This window comes from Vicugna pacos, chromosome 9, assembly GCF_048564905.1.
Source record: "Vicugna pacos chromosome 9, VicPac4, whole genome shotgun sequence".
In the NCBI taxonomy this organism is placed as follows: Eukaryota; Metazoa; Chordata; class Mammalia; order Artiodactyla; family Camelidae; genus Vicugna; species Vicugna pacos.
The window spans coordinates 25,169,193-25,184,762 of record NC_132995.1 but is presented as its reverse complement, the minus strand read 5'-3'; the positions used below and the strand labels follow the sequence as shown (position 1 = coordinate 25,184,762).

Sequence of the window (15,570 nt, the reverse complement as noted above, 5' to 3'; positions counted from 1 at the left end):
GTGTGACTGGAGTGGAGGCCGGTCTTTTTCACCATGAATAACAGAAAGTCATTCCACGCAAACAATAAAAACCTCAGCGGAGGCGTCGCGGAGCGGTTCTCGAAAAGCCCCGCGGTGGCGGGCGGTGGAACGGCCTGCCCGCCGGCCGGGTCCCACCTGCTGCGGCCACGGAGGCTGCGGCACCACTGCGGGCGCCGCGACCCGGCCCGGTCCGGCGCCGCTGCTCGGGGCTGCGCCCAGGCGCTTCCCGGGACCTGGGGATACCCTGCCGCCGGTGCCTGGTTGTTCTCTATGTGTTGTACCGGGAATTGAAACAGTCGGCTTGCCAAGTACACAAAAGCTCTAAACATACTATAGCTGCTTTGCATTATCCAGGAGGTGTTATTTTAGATTAAAATTTATATAGATAGATAATTAAGATTATGATACAAAGTTGCTTCTGGAAATCGGACTAAATAAATTCTTATTTCGGTCCTCAGAGGAAAACACCACCACCAATAAAGGGCTTCCCTTTCCCCCTACTGACTTAAAACTGAAAACTGAATAGCTATGTATTTGTAATGTTATGAAATATTCCCTTTTTTATATTGGGTAAGGAGTTAAGGCATTGATTAGCAGTATCATATATCGCTTTTCCCTGTATCTTGGTATTTGTGCGGTGAAAATGTTGGTGTTTTTTTCCACTCCATACGAACACTTTTTTCAAATTTGTTTTACTGGAAAATTCAGTATAATTTTGCTTTTAATCTTAATTGCACAAACTATTCTTCAGCTATTTCTAAATTCATAATTGATATTTCAAAATTTAAGTTTAATTACCCACTGCTATACTTATATGTACAGTTTGTACTATGGTAACCTAGGACTTTCTAGCTGGTGATTGTTCCCCAGTCATCCCATAGATTCTTAATGATTTCCTCATATATTAAAATTTAAAACTCTGAAATCAATTTCTATGGTCTTTCCTGTCTGTAACTCCTAATTTATATTACTGTTCCTTGGAAATTGAGATTTTGTTTTACTGTTTCAAAATAAACCATATGCACAGTAGGGTTTCTGATAGTGCTCCTTATCGAATTTGCTTTGTTGTTCTGATTGCCTTAGGATGTTCAGCATCATAATGACGTTCCCTCTGAGTAGCCGCCTCTGGGGAGAAATCACGTTGATCTATTATACAGCTTTACCTGCAGAACTTGACGAAACTGAGCTGAATAGGACAGAATCACTGATACTCGGAATGGTGAAGGGTTTTGCATCTTTTCTGCCTTTGCCTTTGCCGCTGGTACACACTGCCCTCTCTGGCCGCCGTGGTGAAGCATTTAGTTGTCGCACCTTTCAGGCAAGGATTCTGTGGCTGATGGCAGAGCTACAGTGAAAACAATGTAGTGTCTGGCTTTTCTTCTTAATGTTACCCAGCCTACACTATTTTTACATGCTGGTGTATTTCCAAAGCTCAAGTTAAATTGTTGTTGTTAGGCTTACTAGGAAGAAAACAAACTATCTTTTAAGTCTTCTGTAGTTTATGTATATGTGCTTTGTAAATATGGGGAAAAAGAGTCAAGAAATTAACAAAAGTTGATTCTGAGAAGAGAATCTGGGAGACTGAGAAACAGGAGTAAAGGGAAGACTTCTGGTTCACTGCACACCCATTTGTATCACTTGATTTTTTTAACCAAATGCATGTGTTATACCTATACAAAAATTGATATTTTTTTAATTATCTTTTCAAAAATCTTGGCTTTTCCCAGTGCCACCACTAAACACATGAAAAAGTAGCCCTTAAGTATCCTATAAGGTAAGTTGCTTCAACATCGAAGTTCTTACCAGAAGCAGTTATTTAACATTTGCACAATTACATATATTACCTACTGAAAGCCTTTTTTGGAATATTATGGTCAGTTTGTACTAAAACAAATCAGCTATCATGAGTGTGCGAAATTTTAAGAAGGTAATTTTCTTAAAGATGCCACTGATTCTTTCTTTTACTTTCAGCAGTAAGAACAAAAGGATAACTGTATTAGGCTTTTAAATCTTTCATATATTGTTAAAATTGAATAATTCACTTCTGCTTATGATCACTCCAGGCCTTATAAAATTTGACTTACCTTCTATCAAAGTTAAGTAAGTATCATAGTCACATGAAAATATTACATTAGATTTATAAAACATTTTTTACTGGATTTCACATTCGTTCTGCACATTTGCTTCAGGAGAATTCTATTAGATGTAGTTACATTTACATCTGTTAAAACTGTGGTTAAATTTATGGTGTTATAGTGCACCATTGGCACTATATTTAAAAAACTTTATCTGAGACTTTGACAAATATTAAACTCCTGTCCTTCATTCTTAAGCTTCATCCAAGAAAGTAAAACCATACAGAAATAAGTATTGTACCAAAGAGCTATCCCTTTAATAGGGAAGTTTTTAAACATAGCCTTGTTAAAAATTAACTTTTTGGCTGCTTTTTCCCCCTGGGAGTTGGAGAAAATGTTTCAATACTAACATTTGAAAAGCCTGACTAAACGATGGTTTTATTATAGTAAATCCTCAAGTTGAATCTAGTTTATCTATGTTTTGAAACCAAACTCACCTTTTAGGAAAAACATGTAGCCCTGTAATGCAGGCACATGTTCATTACAAAACAAGTTCAAATCAAAGCCATTTTCAGTCCTTTTAGGAATGAGATAGAAGAAAGATAAATTTTAAGTAAAGTTCACATCTAAAAGTCTAAACAATCCAAGTTCTGCTCTTGGTTACTACCCATTCAGCACAATCCCCTGTGGTTTAAAAATTTATGCTCCTGCAGAGTAATTGTTGATACTAAAAAAAAAGTGTGTCCCTGAGACACTTTGAGATCCCAGTTATTGTGGTCTTTGAGTCGGAACAGGGATCCTAAAAGGTGATGTAACCAGTGGTTTCCAAATTTCCCTTAACAGAACTCCCTCAGAGGAACTCTTATAAGGGGTTATTTAAAAACTAAACAAAAGCAGCAGATGAGAGCAAGGTTGCTCTAATTGGTGAGGGTCTTACCCTCTGAGTCCCTCAGGAGAATGGCTCCTGAAAAACTGACACTTTTTTTTTATAGCATGTTTGTTATACTGCTGACAAAATTACAGGGTGTACTAATCTGAAAGCTCAATTCATTCCAGACATTAGGTTGGTTTAAACATGCCTAGAGTAATATATTGGAAATAACAGCCTTAGTGGGTAAGAGATAGCAAATACTCCCTAAAATGTGACCTGGTTGTGTGAAAATCTGATGGCAGCTGCTGTGGATGCCTGAGGAAGACTTCTGTGTGATCAGAGCATGCAGAACCCCGTCTCAAGGACAGCCCCATTCTGCAGGAAAGAGAGCCACTTCTGCTACAGTTCCTCTTTCTTACAATAGATGGGCAGTGTGATTAGCATATGGAGACTAGAGTGCTCCCAAATTTCGCCAAAATCCATCTTCTTTCTTAACTAAAAAGTAGAATTAAATTTGATTAAATGAGGCTGCTTTTTTGTTCTCTGGAACACAGTTGATTGAAAACAAGTTACTACTACCTCAAGTAGTATGTGGACTCTAACTGAACTCCATTCTGCTTTCATTATGGAAAAGAGTAAGGAGCAGGGAGACCAGTTAGGTGGTCACATTCGGGACTCTCATGATAGATTTACCACACCTTATGTTTACCGCTCAGATGCTTAAAACAGGAAAGCTCAGAAAGAGGTACGTTTCATTTTTAATGAAGGTAAATTGAGTCAGCTTGAGAAAAGTAACAGGAGTAGCATATGTTAAAGGGGGAGAAAAATCAGTTCTTTTTCTGTGCCCTGCCTTATGCTCAGATAAAAGGCAGCTAGGTCGTGTGTGTGGCTACTGTTAACCAAGATGTGTGCTTGCTAATTTGTTAGCGCAGGCCTCCCTGTACTCTATGTTGTAGCTACAAAGAAGATATAATCAGGGTTATGCTTAGTCACTTCATGCATTCATCTAATTTTTATTGAGTGCTGTGGTGGACCAGCCAGCCTTCTAGTCACTGAAGAAGCATCCGTGGATCAGAGAGACTCAGTCCCTCTTTCCAGTTGGAAGAGACAAATAATAAACAAGCAAAAGAAAATAGCAGGTAATACAAGTAATTAAAATATGATTTATGTAATAAAACAGGATGGAGAAAATGTAGAGCTGCTTTAGTGGTTGGAGAAGCCTCACAATACCTTACTGATGGGAGGGAACCAGCCGTGCAGGGAGTCTCGCGGAAGAAATAGCTAGTCCCTAAGGTGGGAATTAGCTAGTGTGTTGGAGTAACCGGAAGAAGGCCAAGAACATGGTCAGGTGCCAGAGCACATGGGACCCCTGAAGTCAGAGAGGAGTGTGTGTTTATTCTAAATGTAATGGGACTCTTGGAAGATGTTATGAAAGGCTGTGATATGATCTGATTTAATGTTTAGAAGGACCACTGGCTGCTGAGTATAGAGCAGGCAATAGGGGACTATGTCAGAAATAGCCAGTTTCTCCCAGTATCCATTTTACCTTTCAGTAATTCTCCGAATTTTAAGCACACAATCACCCAAGTAAGTACTAGATTTTCCAGCTTTCCTTAGGGTTAGGTATGGCCATGTGACAGATGTGTGTGCAACTTTGGGAAAGTGGTAGTGGTTTTGTAGTTCAGTTTTAAGGTTTTATTTTGCGATCATTGCAGATTCTGGGCAAATGTTCTTAAAGGAAGGAGGAAGGCCCTGTGGCATTTCTTCATTCTTGCTGAAAGTAATGCAGATACAACACCTGGCACTCCAGCATCTATACTGGACCGTAAGATGACTTTGGAAGTGAAAGTCACACACAGCTGAACAATACAGTAGAAGGAGCTTAGGTTCCTAGTAATGGTGTAGCCCTCACTGTAGCCCTTGACTGCTTATCTGCACAGTTTGTTTTACTTGATAGAGAAATATAGTCTATCTTGTTTAAACTATTAGTTTAGGTTTTTCTATTACTCTAGCCAAACCTAACGCTAGCATGTAGGAGGGTGTAAAATCAATGAAAGAAACAAAACCAGAGAGAGAGAGCCAGTGAATAGTCACAGAAGTGAAAAGTCTGAATGCTAATAAAATTAATCTTGAGAGAATTCCTAGAAAAAGTAGGTTTTTAACAGAGTGAAGATAATTTCGTAGAAGCAGAGGAAGTCCCTGGCAAGTGCAGGTGTTCAGAAACCAGAAGTATTTGTAGGGACTTGATGAGAATATATATATATACACATAGTTGGTAGAGCATTCACCAGCGTTTTCACAGCATCAACTCCTTTGTGCCTACCCTCTGCCCTGCCCCACCCGTCTTGGCCCACACTGGCCCCACTGTCACCAAAGGAGAAAGCAGGTAGCCTTGTTCTGTTCCTTTCAGTGTCCTGTCACTCTCCTATTGCAGTGGTCTTCAAAGTGTGGTCCCAGAACCAGCAGCTTTAGCATCACTAGGGAACTTGTTAAAATGTGACTTCTTAAGTCTCACCCTAGACCTGCTGCATCAAAATCTCTGGAAGTACTCCCCCTTCATCTGTGTTTTAATAAGCCCTCCAGGTGATTACGATGCACACTACAGTTAGAACTGCTGTCCCAGGGATTCAGTTCTCAAACCTGGAAGTAGAATTGCTGAGTGGGTTTGTACATTTTTAAGCCTTGCTACATATACCAGATTAACCTCCTCAGTGCCGTGCCAGTTTACAGCCCAGTGGCAGTACAAGTCAGTTTCTTATATCCTGACCAACACTAGAATCTGCTTTTTTAAAAAAAAATATATTAGTAATGCTGAATTTCTGCATTGTTTTGTCTTTTTGGCACATCTTTCTGGTGGCCTAATCTTTTTTCTCATTTATTTATAATTTTTGTTTATGTTTCTGTCTTTAGTAAATGAAAGTGTTCTCCACCCAAAAGTATAAATATAATTCACCTTTTTTTTCAATCTGGTATTTATTTTTCTATTTAGCTTGAAGTAGGGATCTACTTTTTTCCTAAATAATTAACAGGTTATCCCAGAACCATTTATTAAAACCGTCCTCTCACCAAGTGTTTCAAATATCACATATATCATAATATATTCTGGTGGATGGGTGTGTGTGTGTGTGTGTGTGTGTTTAACTGTTTCTGAGCTTTTTCTTTTTTTCCATTTTCTTATCTGAAAGCCCCTTAGTTCATTGTAATTCCAAGGACTGACTCACTGCCTGTAATACAGTGGGTGCTAGTGGTATTTAACTGACAGATTATCTATTTCTTCCTCCACTATTGCTAATTTTAAAATTATTGTAGCTTTACAATAAGTATGTTATTTTTATGTATTTTACTTTTTTGTGTTTTCCTTGGTCAGTATAAAAAATTCTTCAAGATGAGCACCAGAAGTATTTTAAATACAAAAAAAGCCACTAATATTTTGACTAAAACATTATTAAATATTGTATAACCTACCGGGATGAATGGTTACCTTTACATTGTTTTACTGTCCAAAACGTATTACTTCTCCATTGTATTAAATTTATTACTTGTTTGTTTTAGCCTTACTTGCTTCCCTTAATAGGTGTAATCATTTTCCAAGTAATTTTCTTGGGACTTCTAGGTTTTAAAATAACATTGTCTATAAATAATAATTTTGTCTCCTTTCCAGTATTTATTGCATTGGCGAGAATTGCCACTATTAAGTAACAGTGGAAAGAAAAAACCTGACCTTGATTTTTGCTTAATGAAAAGTAGGGCATTAAACTAGAAGGCCTGGACACAAGACTATGGGTGAACTATTATGACAGTGATTCAGGGTTATAAAGAGGTAGAATAAAAGGAGTAGCTTTGAGGATTTGTCTTTAATACCTTGAATAGCACGTGTCTGTATCATTTAGGCTTTCGTTTTTCAGGCAGATCTGTGCACTAGTTATTAAAAGCCTAAACTAACCTCCAGAGCCAGAGGTAAGTTCATAAATGGCGGGCACTACCTGTTCAAGCATCCCATCACAAGCAGTTCTCTGCATAACCCAGCTGTGTGACATGGAGTTTAGAATTTTATTTTGGCGTGGATTTCTGCCTTAAAGAATTATTGCCTTCCTGGGTGCATCATCTTTGAATTCAACATGTGAGGTGTTTCTAGATTTGAGAAATTATTGATCCTTTGGAACGAAGGGAACAAGTGGCACTTAGGTGATGGGAGTGAGGACAGAACAGAGCGCCGCAGCACCGTTCACATAGTGGGTAGTTCCAGGGTTTGCATCAGTGGGGTTTGTGTGACTGTCTCAGCCTGATTATAGCAAGCAGTTTACAAAGATCTTATTATACAACTAGGAAGAAACTGTGTTCATTATGATATGGAATGTAGAATGATTGAGAGTCACAGCTGTAGCACCACGGCTGTCACTAATGTTTCTATCCCTAACTGTTGTACAGATTTGCCTTACTTATATGTCATTTTTAAAAATCAGAGGCACAGTTCATTTGGTTGATTAAGTTATGAATAGTTTTTTTTTTTAACATTTGGGGAAAAAAGTTGTGAGCAGCCTCCTAAAGTAGAAAAGAGTAATAAGGTTATTTGGTCTTGTAACTTTATTTTTAATATGATTGTTCTACCTTAGTGCAAAGTTCTGTTCTGTGCAAATTTCATAAATCAGATGTGTTACACAGCCAAGTTTTTATTAGTCATTATATGATTTTCCAAGCACAATTCATCTTTTTGCTGTAGTTTTACTGTTTCTCTCCTGGTTTCAGTTTGTTGATTTCTTGCTTTCCCTATCTGCCTGGCTTTGTGTTACTTGCTTATATACTGTGAATTATAAATGTGAAAACTAGTACATTATTATGCCTGTGATTCAGGAGGAAAGATAGACTGAGTACAAAATTTTGATCAGTTGTGTATCATCTGAATGGGATGACACGCCTTGGGAAACAGTGTCCTCTAACAAGATATATAGATACAAATGGTTGTGTTATTTGCTGAATTGTCAAATATCTAATATTACCCTAGGTTTTATTTTTGATCAGAAATCTTCTTTTTTAAAAAAATTTTTTTCAAGACTCCATTCCTCTAACTCTGACCCAGTACAGAGATGTGAAGAGTTTGAAGGAAGGATTGTTCCAACGTAACAGGAGACCTTCAATATTACCAGCAGCCAAAGAAGGAGAGGGAAAATTAAAATTGTTGAGATAAGACGGTGGTGACAGAGGTCAGCAAGGATGTAGGAAACCAAAGATGAATATGTCAAATGATTAGATTATGAGACATAAACAACTCTTTGTACATTGGTGACTTGGGTGGTAGATACTGTGTACATGATGCTGAGTGAACAGTGGCTTGACCATCTGCCAGTCACAGAACTAGCAGCTTCTTCAGTGCCTCTGTCTCCCTCACCCCTAACATCCTTTAAGTCACCAACTGCAGTTGATCCTGCATCTGAATCACGTTATAAATCTCTCCTCCTTCTCGCTTCCATTACTGCTCTACTTCAAGACCTTATCATCTTTGCTTCCTGAGTGACCTCTCTTCTCAAAAGCTTAGACTCTACACAGCCATCAGGATTATTGGTCTGAAGCACAGATGTGATAATGTCACTCTCTGGGTAAAAAACATACAGTGATTTCTCGTTATAGTCAACAGTCCAGACTCTTTAGTGTGGCATTCACGACTTTTTAGAATCAGGTCTCATCCTACTGGGTGTGAGCTGATCAGTCACTTTTCCCCTCCACGTGCGAACCGTACTGCCTACTCAGCGTTTGCTAACACCTCCTAGAGAGAGGTGCCCACGCCACCATGTTTTTGTCTAAGCTGTTTCTTTCTCCTCTCCTGGGGAGAAGTCCTATAAGGTCCAACGAGAGTATACCTTCTTTTTGTAAAGTTTTCCTCATTCTCTTCCTTTTTACCTCCAGCTGAATGAACGCTTACCTTTCCTGCTTCCAAAGTGCTTTCTTTGTAACCCCTGTTGCATAACCCCTGTTGAAGTTCTTTTCACCTCGTGTTGTGGATTGTCTCTGACCGTAGGGTGACTCCTTAAGGATGGTAGTTTGTCGTCAGAGCTATCACTTATTTAGTAGAATGCCTAGCACATAGGAAGTGCTCTGTGCATCACCTCATTTGATCTTCACAACCCTGTGAGATTGCTGTTAGCACAGCATTCCCATATTACAAGTAAACTGAGCTGAGAAGGCCTCACAGCTGGTACAGAGCAAAACTCGAACCCCAGCCTAGATCCACCTAACTCCTAAAGTCTGTTCTCTTAACTGTTCTGCTGTGTTTCTTCCCTGCTCCAGCCCATATATCCTCTGTCCCTGCTCTCCGGCAGGTGCTCTGTACGTGCTTACTGACTGAAGGAGTGATACAAACTCCAGTTCCCACAGGAGGCTGACAGTGTGATTTCCATTGAAAGGAAGAGTGAAAGATACCAGTGTACCATTTGTGAAAATAAAATGTTTAAAAGAATCTTCAAAATACAAACATACACAAAGCAATTCAATATATTGTTGATTGGGTATCAGAAATTTTAAACTTAGGGAAAAAAAGCTCCAGTTTCTAAATAATGCTCGCTTTTGTAACACAGGCCACAGCATAGTGCTGCACAACTATAGGGTGTCTTGTACTGATTTCTGGGAAACTGCTGCCCCCTTACTTCTGTCTTTATTATGAATGTTCTCAGAAGTCAAATAATCTAATTGAACTTTTACTACATAATACATTGGAAAGGTAGCCATAATGTGTGTAAAGTCTTTGAGGAGATGGAGTACAGTAAATACAGGATAATTGGGGTCAGTCAGCACAGTGTGTTGCAAAAAAAAGTGTGTGTTTTTTAATTCATCACAAATTGAAAATGTGCTATTAGTGCTTGTATAAATGAGTACAAAGGGTTTTGGGGAGTTAAGTGTCAAATAGTAACTTTCATAACATTTAACCCTTAAAAATCTTGAGAGTGAATGTTAGTAAGTAATAGGGATTTTAGTTCATCTTTTTTGTCATCTGATTTTTCTTATAAATTCAGTAAAATCTGATGTAGATTCAACTTTTTAACTTTTCTTCTCTTTTATTTCTCTAGTGTTGTTAATAACAATACTTGTAGTGGAAGGGATTGCTGTGGCCCAAAAGACCCCAGGTAAAGTACTTAAGGTGCTAATTTACTGCATGTTCAGGACAGTGGGATGGCGTGTTAGAAAGGACTGCAACTTTTGAGTACTATTTCCATAATCCCTCTGGGGGTTCCAGTGACCTCAGGCTTTCTGTCCACCTGTCAGCCTCGATTCATTCGGGTTCAGCTGCAGTTAACTAGAGTAAATTGTCAGTGTAAAGTCTTACCCTGACACAGTTTTTAAATTGGCATAACTAATGACTCCTAGCACACTATGGATTAGGTCCAAAAATTAAATGAGATTCATGCTTTATCACTAAGCAAAAAAAAAAAAAACAAAAAAAAACCCTTTTCCAATGTAGACAAATGAAACATCTCCATCAGTATCTTGTTCAGAGCCCTACGGACCTGTTCCAGTTGTCCTTGCTTATGAAAGAGGATTAACTAGTGTGATTTATGAACCAGATTTTCATGTCAGAATTTAGTAGATTTCCTAAATAACCTGATTTATTTTTATTTTCATCAAAGTTATACATACAGATGACAAAAATCAAAGCATTCTTAAAAGTTAATTAAGAAAAGTCTGTCCCCTACCCCCCTTTTCCATGGAGATAACCACTCTTAGCTGGCTCCTTTGGTATTAAATAACATACTGTCCTGTTACTTCTTAGTTATTTCAGGTTCAGGTATTAGATAATGTTTTTCCCACCGTGAAAGATGAGAATTCACGCAAGTGTTCTTTTAACCTTCTGCCTGTAGCACCCACGTCAGTATAGTAACACCGTAATTCTGGTTATGTCCGCTCAGGATTTACACTGACTCAACCATTGCGCTTTTTCAGTATGAAACTTTTGTCTCTGGGTTTAGGAAATTTTTCTTTCTTTTTTTTCTTGTTTAATTTTTTAAAATTCCCTTTTGTCCATTCTCTCTCTTCTGTCTTTAAGGAATGTCTATTGTTTGGTTACTTTTTTCTTTTAATCTTTCTGTTTTCCATTTCTCTTTTTATTTTGTCTTCTCAGTAGTCTTTGTTGAGACTTCCTCAGCTTTATCCTCTAAACCAAGAATTGGAAAACATTTTCTGTGAGGGCCAGACAGTAAGTGTGTAAGACCCTGCAGGCCCTTAGCCTCAGGAGCAGCTCTCCCTGCTGTGGGGCGACAGCAGCCGTGGGCAGTCCCCACGTGAGTGGACGTGAGCGTGTTCCGGGAGACTTTATGTGCAGTAGCAGGCAGCAGGCCATACTTCGTGGACTTCTGCACTAAACTTCTTATTTTTTTCATTTCTTCTATTTTTAGAGACTTTGTTTTCTGAATATTCTCTTCCTAGAGTATGCCTTGTTCTTGTTTTACGGATCTACAGCTGGCCCTTGAGCAATGCAGGGACTAGGGGTGCCGACCCGCAGGTAGTAGGAAACCCGCCTGTGACTTGACAGTCCCTCCTCACGGTTCCGCATCCTCAGGTTCAAGCAGCTGCAGACCCTGTAACGCAGAAGTGGACCCTTGCAGTTCAGACCGTGTTGTTCAAGGATCAACAAACAGTATTTTCTTTTTCTCTGAGGCAATAAAATGATAGTTTTGTTTAGTTTTTTTGAAAAATAGTCCATAATCTTTGTCTCCTCAGAGTTGCTTTCTTCTGTTTATTAATCTGTTTTCCACGTTAGAGGCTTTCCTCCTGTGCCTGGTGCTCCTGGAACGTGTGCTTGTACCTTTGAGAGGCGTGCTCACACCTACTCGTTAGCTGTCTGCACGTATAGACGGCCTGTTTACTGAGGCCCTGACCATTGAGTGACCTGACATTGGGGAACCCCTGAGTTCACATCCTTGAGTCTTTTTCTTTGGGCTAATTAGATTCCCCGGAAAAGATTAAGATTCCGTTTCCTGCTCAGAGGGTCTTCATCTGACCAAGCGTCCTTTGGGGAGCGGGGCGGGGGCAGAGACTGGAAGTGTCACTCGGCATGTTAACATTAACATTCGTCTCGTCTCCCTGATTGCAGGTTGGTATTTTCACCCACAGCTGTGCCTGGTGTCCCTTAGTCCGATTGCCCTGAGTTACCTTCTCCAAAGAAAGAATTTCATTTTCTGATGCAGTGATAGAGCAGCAGCTATACCTAGATTTGTGGAGTAGAGGAGGGTACTGGAAATCAGACTGATTCTAAGTAGACATTTAACTAAGCCTCATATTTTTACAAAGCCCAGTTACCCCACCTCCTGCCCCACCTGCAGAGATACGCAGTACTGCCAGTTGTTACTGTTACACCCACCTCTTTGCAGTTGTGGGTTTATACCCTTAAAAAATTATTTACTGTTGTTTAAGTGAACTTTGAAGAGGGAAAGAGCTAAATGCATGCATTCAGTCTTCAACCTTTAAATCAAATTCCTCTGTCATTTTTGAATCTTGTTTGACTTTGTTTTAGACTAAATACAAAGGTACCACTCCAGAGGTAAACTCCTGGGATCCTCTCATTTTTATGTCAGAACTGAATTTTGTAGAGTTTTACTGATTTGTCAGATTCTCCCACATGGTTTTGCCCTTGTAAAATCTAAGCACTTTATTTCCCTGCTCTCTTACATGGCACACTTGTCCTGTAGCAGCATATTCACAGCACACAGTCTTACCTTTCTTTCACTTCTGTTTTCAGTATGTTCTAAATTTGGCAGTGGTTCTTAAAAATTATGTGTGTGTGTGTGTAACAGAGCGGGCAGTTATTTGGGGAAGTTGTAGGGGAAACAGAAGAATACTATTCTCTTTTCCTATGTTTAATGTTTTAATTTAAATGCTGTTTTTCCCTAAGATGGACAAAATATTGGAATCAAGCACATTCCTGCAACCCAGTGTGGCATTTGGGTTCGAACCAGCAATGGAGGTCATTTCGCTTCACCAAATTATCCTGACTCATATCCACCAAACAAGGAATGTATCTACATTTTGGAAGGTATATTTGACCAATTTCTATGTTTCATTGGATGAATTTTTACTTTATTGTAAAGCTAAACACACTGGTAAAATGCCCTATTTAAACCAATTTGGGCAAAATTTAAATATGTATTTTAATTACATTCTAGTCATTGTAAATATTTCTTAATACTGAACATATTAACAAAATAATAGTTGAAATTTTATAGGAATTTTGAATCCTCTAAAATACAATTCAACTGAATGCATCACTCTATATGAAAAATTTCTCTGATAAGAAACTTACACTTACTGGCATCTCTTATGAAATTTATGTCCATAGTTACATTATTTGTTTCTTTTATCTGTTTTTCTGTTTATCATGGTACATTGTATCTTATAAAATAAGCATTAGCTTCTCAACTGTAATTTTAATAAAGTACATTTAGTTAATTTAATAAATAGCATATGCCAAAGGGAAAGACTCCTATAGTTCTACAGAGTAGCATTATTATTATTAATATACAATTGAGTATTTATCATGAATTGTATATACAGCAGTTTGCATTATGATCCTCATCGATGAAACAGTAACAGAGCAGTTGTTGTGTTTTTCTCAGTTGTGTCAGGACATTTTTACTTTTTCTTGTTCGTGTTGCCCTGATTTGCTTACTTTTATTTTCTAGCTGCTCCACGTCAAAGAATAGAGTTGACCTTTGATGAACATTATTATATAGAACCATCATTTGAATGTCGGTTTGATCACTTGGAAGTTCGAGATGGGCCATTTGGTTTCTCTCCACTTATAGATCGTTACTGTGGTGTGAAAAGTCCCCCATTGATTAGATCAACAGGTAGATTCATGTGGATTAAGTTTAGTTCTGATGAAGAACTCGAAGGACTGGGATTTCGAGCAAAATATTCATTTATTCCAGGTAATGAAGTTTTTGTTTCAGTGGGTAGGTCTCATTCTGGTTTTAGATTCTTAAGGCTGGAAAAGAGATAATTCAGTTGCGTTAATCAAATCAAGACTTTAAAGGAATTAGCAAAGTCAAAGGGAAATCAGTTCATGAATAAATAAAACCTTAACAAAAATTGGAGCTAGAACTGTATTTCTTGCATTTTGAAGCATGTCATATATGGTATCACATTTCTTAGAGTTTTTTTAAGTTTTATACCATATATCAAGGCCAAAAACATCAAAATAAGTATATTAAAAAAAATAAATCAGGGAATGGATATAGCTCAGTGGTAGAGTGCATATTTAGCATGCATGAGGTCCTGGGTTCAATCCCTAGTACCTCCATTAAATAAATATATACATACAACAAATTGTGTTATTTTCATAATCTCTACCAAAAATCATTTTGGTAGGTTTATTTTTCCCTTGGAAGGATTGAACCATTCACTTGAATAAATGGCCTCTAGTAAATACTGAGCAATAGAAAGAATACCATTCTGCAGTTGGAGGCAAAAGATCTGGGTTTGAATCCTTTCTCTGCCACCTACTAGCTGTAAGATTGAATATTAAGCACAGAGTTGTGCCTGAGAGTTACTGTTGGTAAGATGGTAATGCCTTCCTGAGACTGCCATAACTTAATTACCACAAATGTAGCAGCTGAAGACAACAGAAATTTATTCTCTAAGAGGTCTGGAGGCCAGAGTCCAAAATCCAGCAGGGTCACGTTCCCTCTGGGCACTCTGGGGGAGAATCCATCCCGAGCCTCTCCCAGCTTCTGGTGGCTGCTGCCACGTTCCTGGGCTTTTGGCCTCATCACCCCAGTCTCTGCCTCCATCTTCACATCACCCTCTCTTCTCAAAGTCCAGGACACTCTACCTATCATACCATCCCCACGGTACATGAGAACACTTTGAGAACTGTAAAGCCCTGGCCACTGTGAAAGTATGCACATCCTAACGTGGAAACACAGAGGTATACATACAAGTTAATTTCTCCAGTCTTCAGAGAGCTTACAGACTAACAAGATGAAAAAGTAACTTCGTGTAACAATTATATAATCGTTTTCTTTTATTTATGTTTTCATACAAGAATTTTTTATAAAAAAATTAAAATATATCTCAATGAAAAGAAAATATCCATAATCTTACCACCCTGTATATAAAAAAGCAGTATTAACAATTTGGTGTGTATTCCTTCAGGTGTTTTTCTATATATTTTATTTATTTTGTTTGTTTTCTGTAACTGAGATCATGTTATTCATTCCACTGTATTACCTGCTTTTTTGCCTGAACAAAATAGACAACTTCTTTTCCTGTTAGTAAATGTGGAAATTTTTAAGTGTCACTTCAGTATTTATGTTCTCAGGGCCAAAATGATAAAATTTTAAAAAGTAAAATTTATCTAATAAATTTTATTTTTTAGAAGAGTCTTAGGTTCACAGCAAAACTGAGCAGAAAGTAGAGTTACCAAATGCCTCCTGCTCCCCGCCATACACAGCTACCTCTAAAATCCAAAATCAATATCCCACACCAGGGGTAGATTTGTTGCAACTGATGAGCCTACACTGACACAACATTATCACCTGAAGTCCATAGTTTACATTAGGGCTCACTCTTGGTGGTGTACTTCTTGTGTGTCTGGACAAATGTATAATGACATGTGTT

At 38.3% G+C, this 15,570-nt stretch overlaps 1 protein-coding gene across 2 annotated transcripts in view; it reads left to right on the top strand.

Annotated features, from left to right (window-relative positions):
• NETO2 (neuropilin and tolloid like 2) overlaps positions 1 to 15,570 on the top strand; it is a 52,994-nt gene that overhangs the window by 673 nt on the left and 36,751 nt on the right. For both annotated transcript variants that reach the window (XM_072967299.1, XM_006207869.3), the window contains exons 2-4: positions 10,026 to 10,082; positions 12,845 to 12,985; positions 13,632 to 13,880. In XM_072967299.1, coding sequence (XP_072823400.1) covers positions 10,026 to 10,082; positions 12,845 to 12,985; positions 13,632 to 13,880 — 447 coding nt within the window. The remainder of the gene's footprint in view (positions 1 to 10,025; positions 10,083 to 12,844; positions 12,986 to 13,631; positions 13,881 to 15,570) is intronic.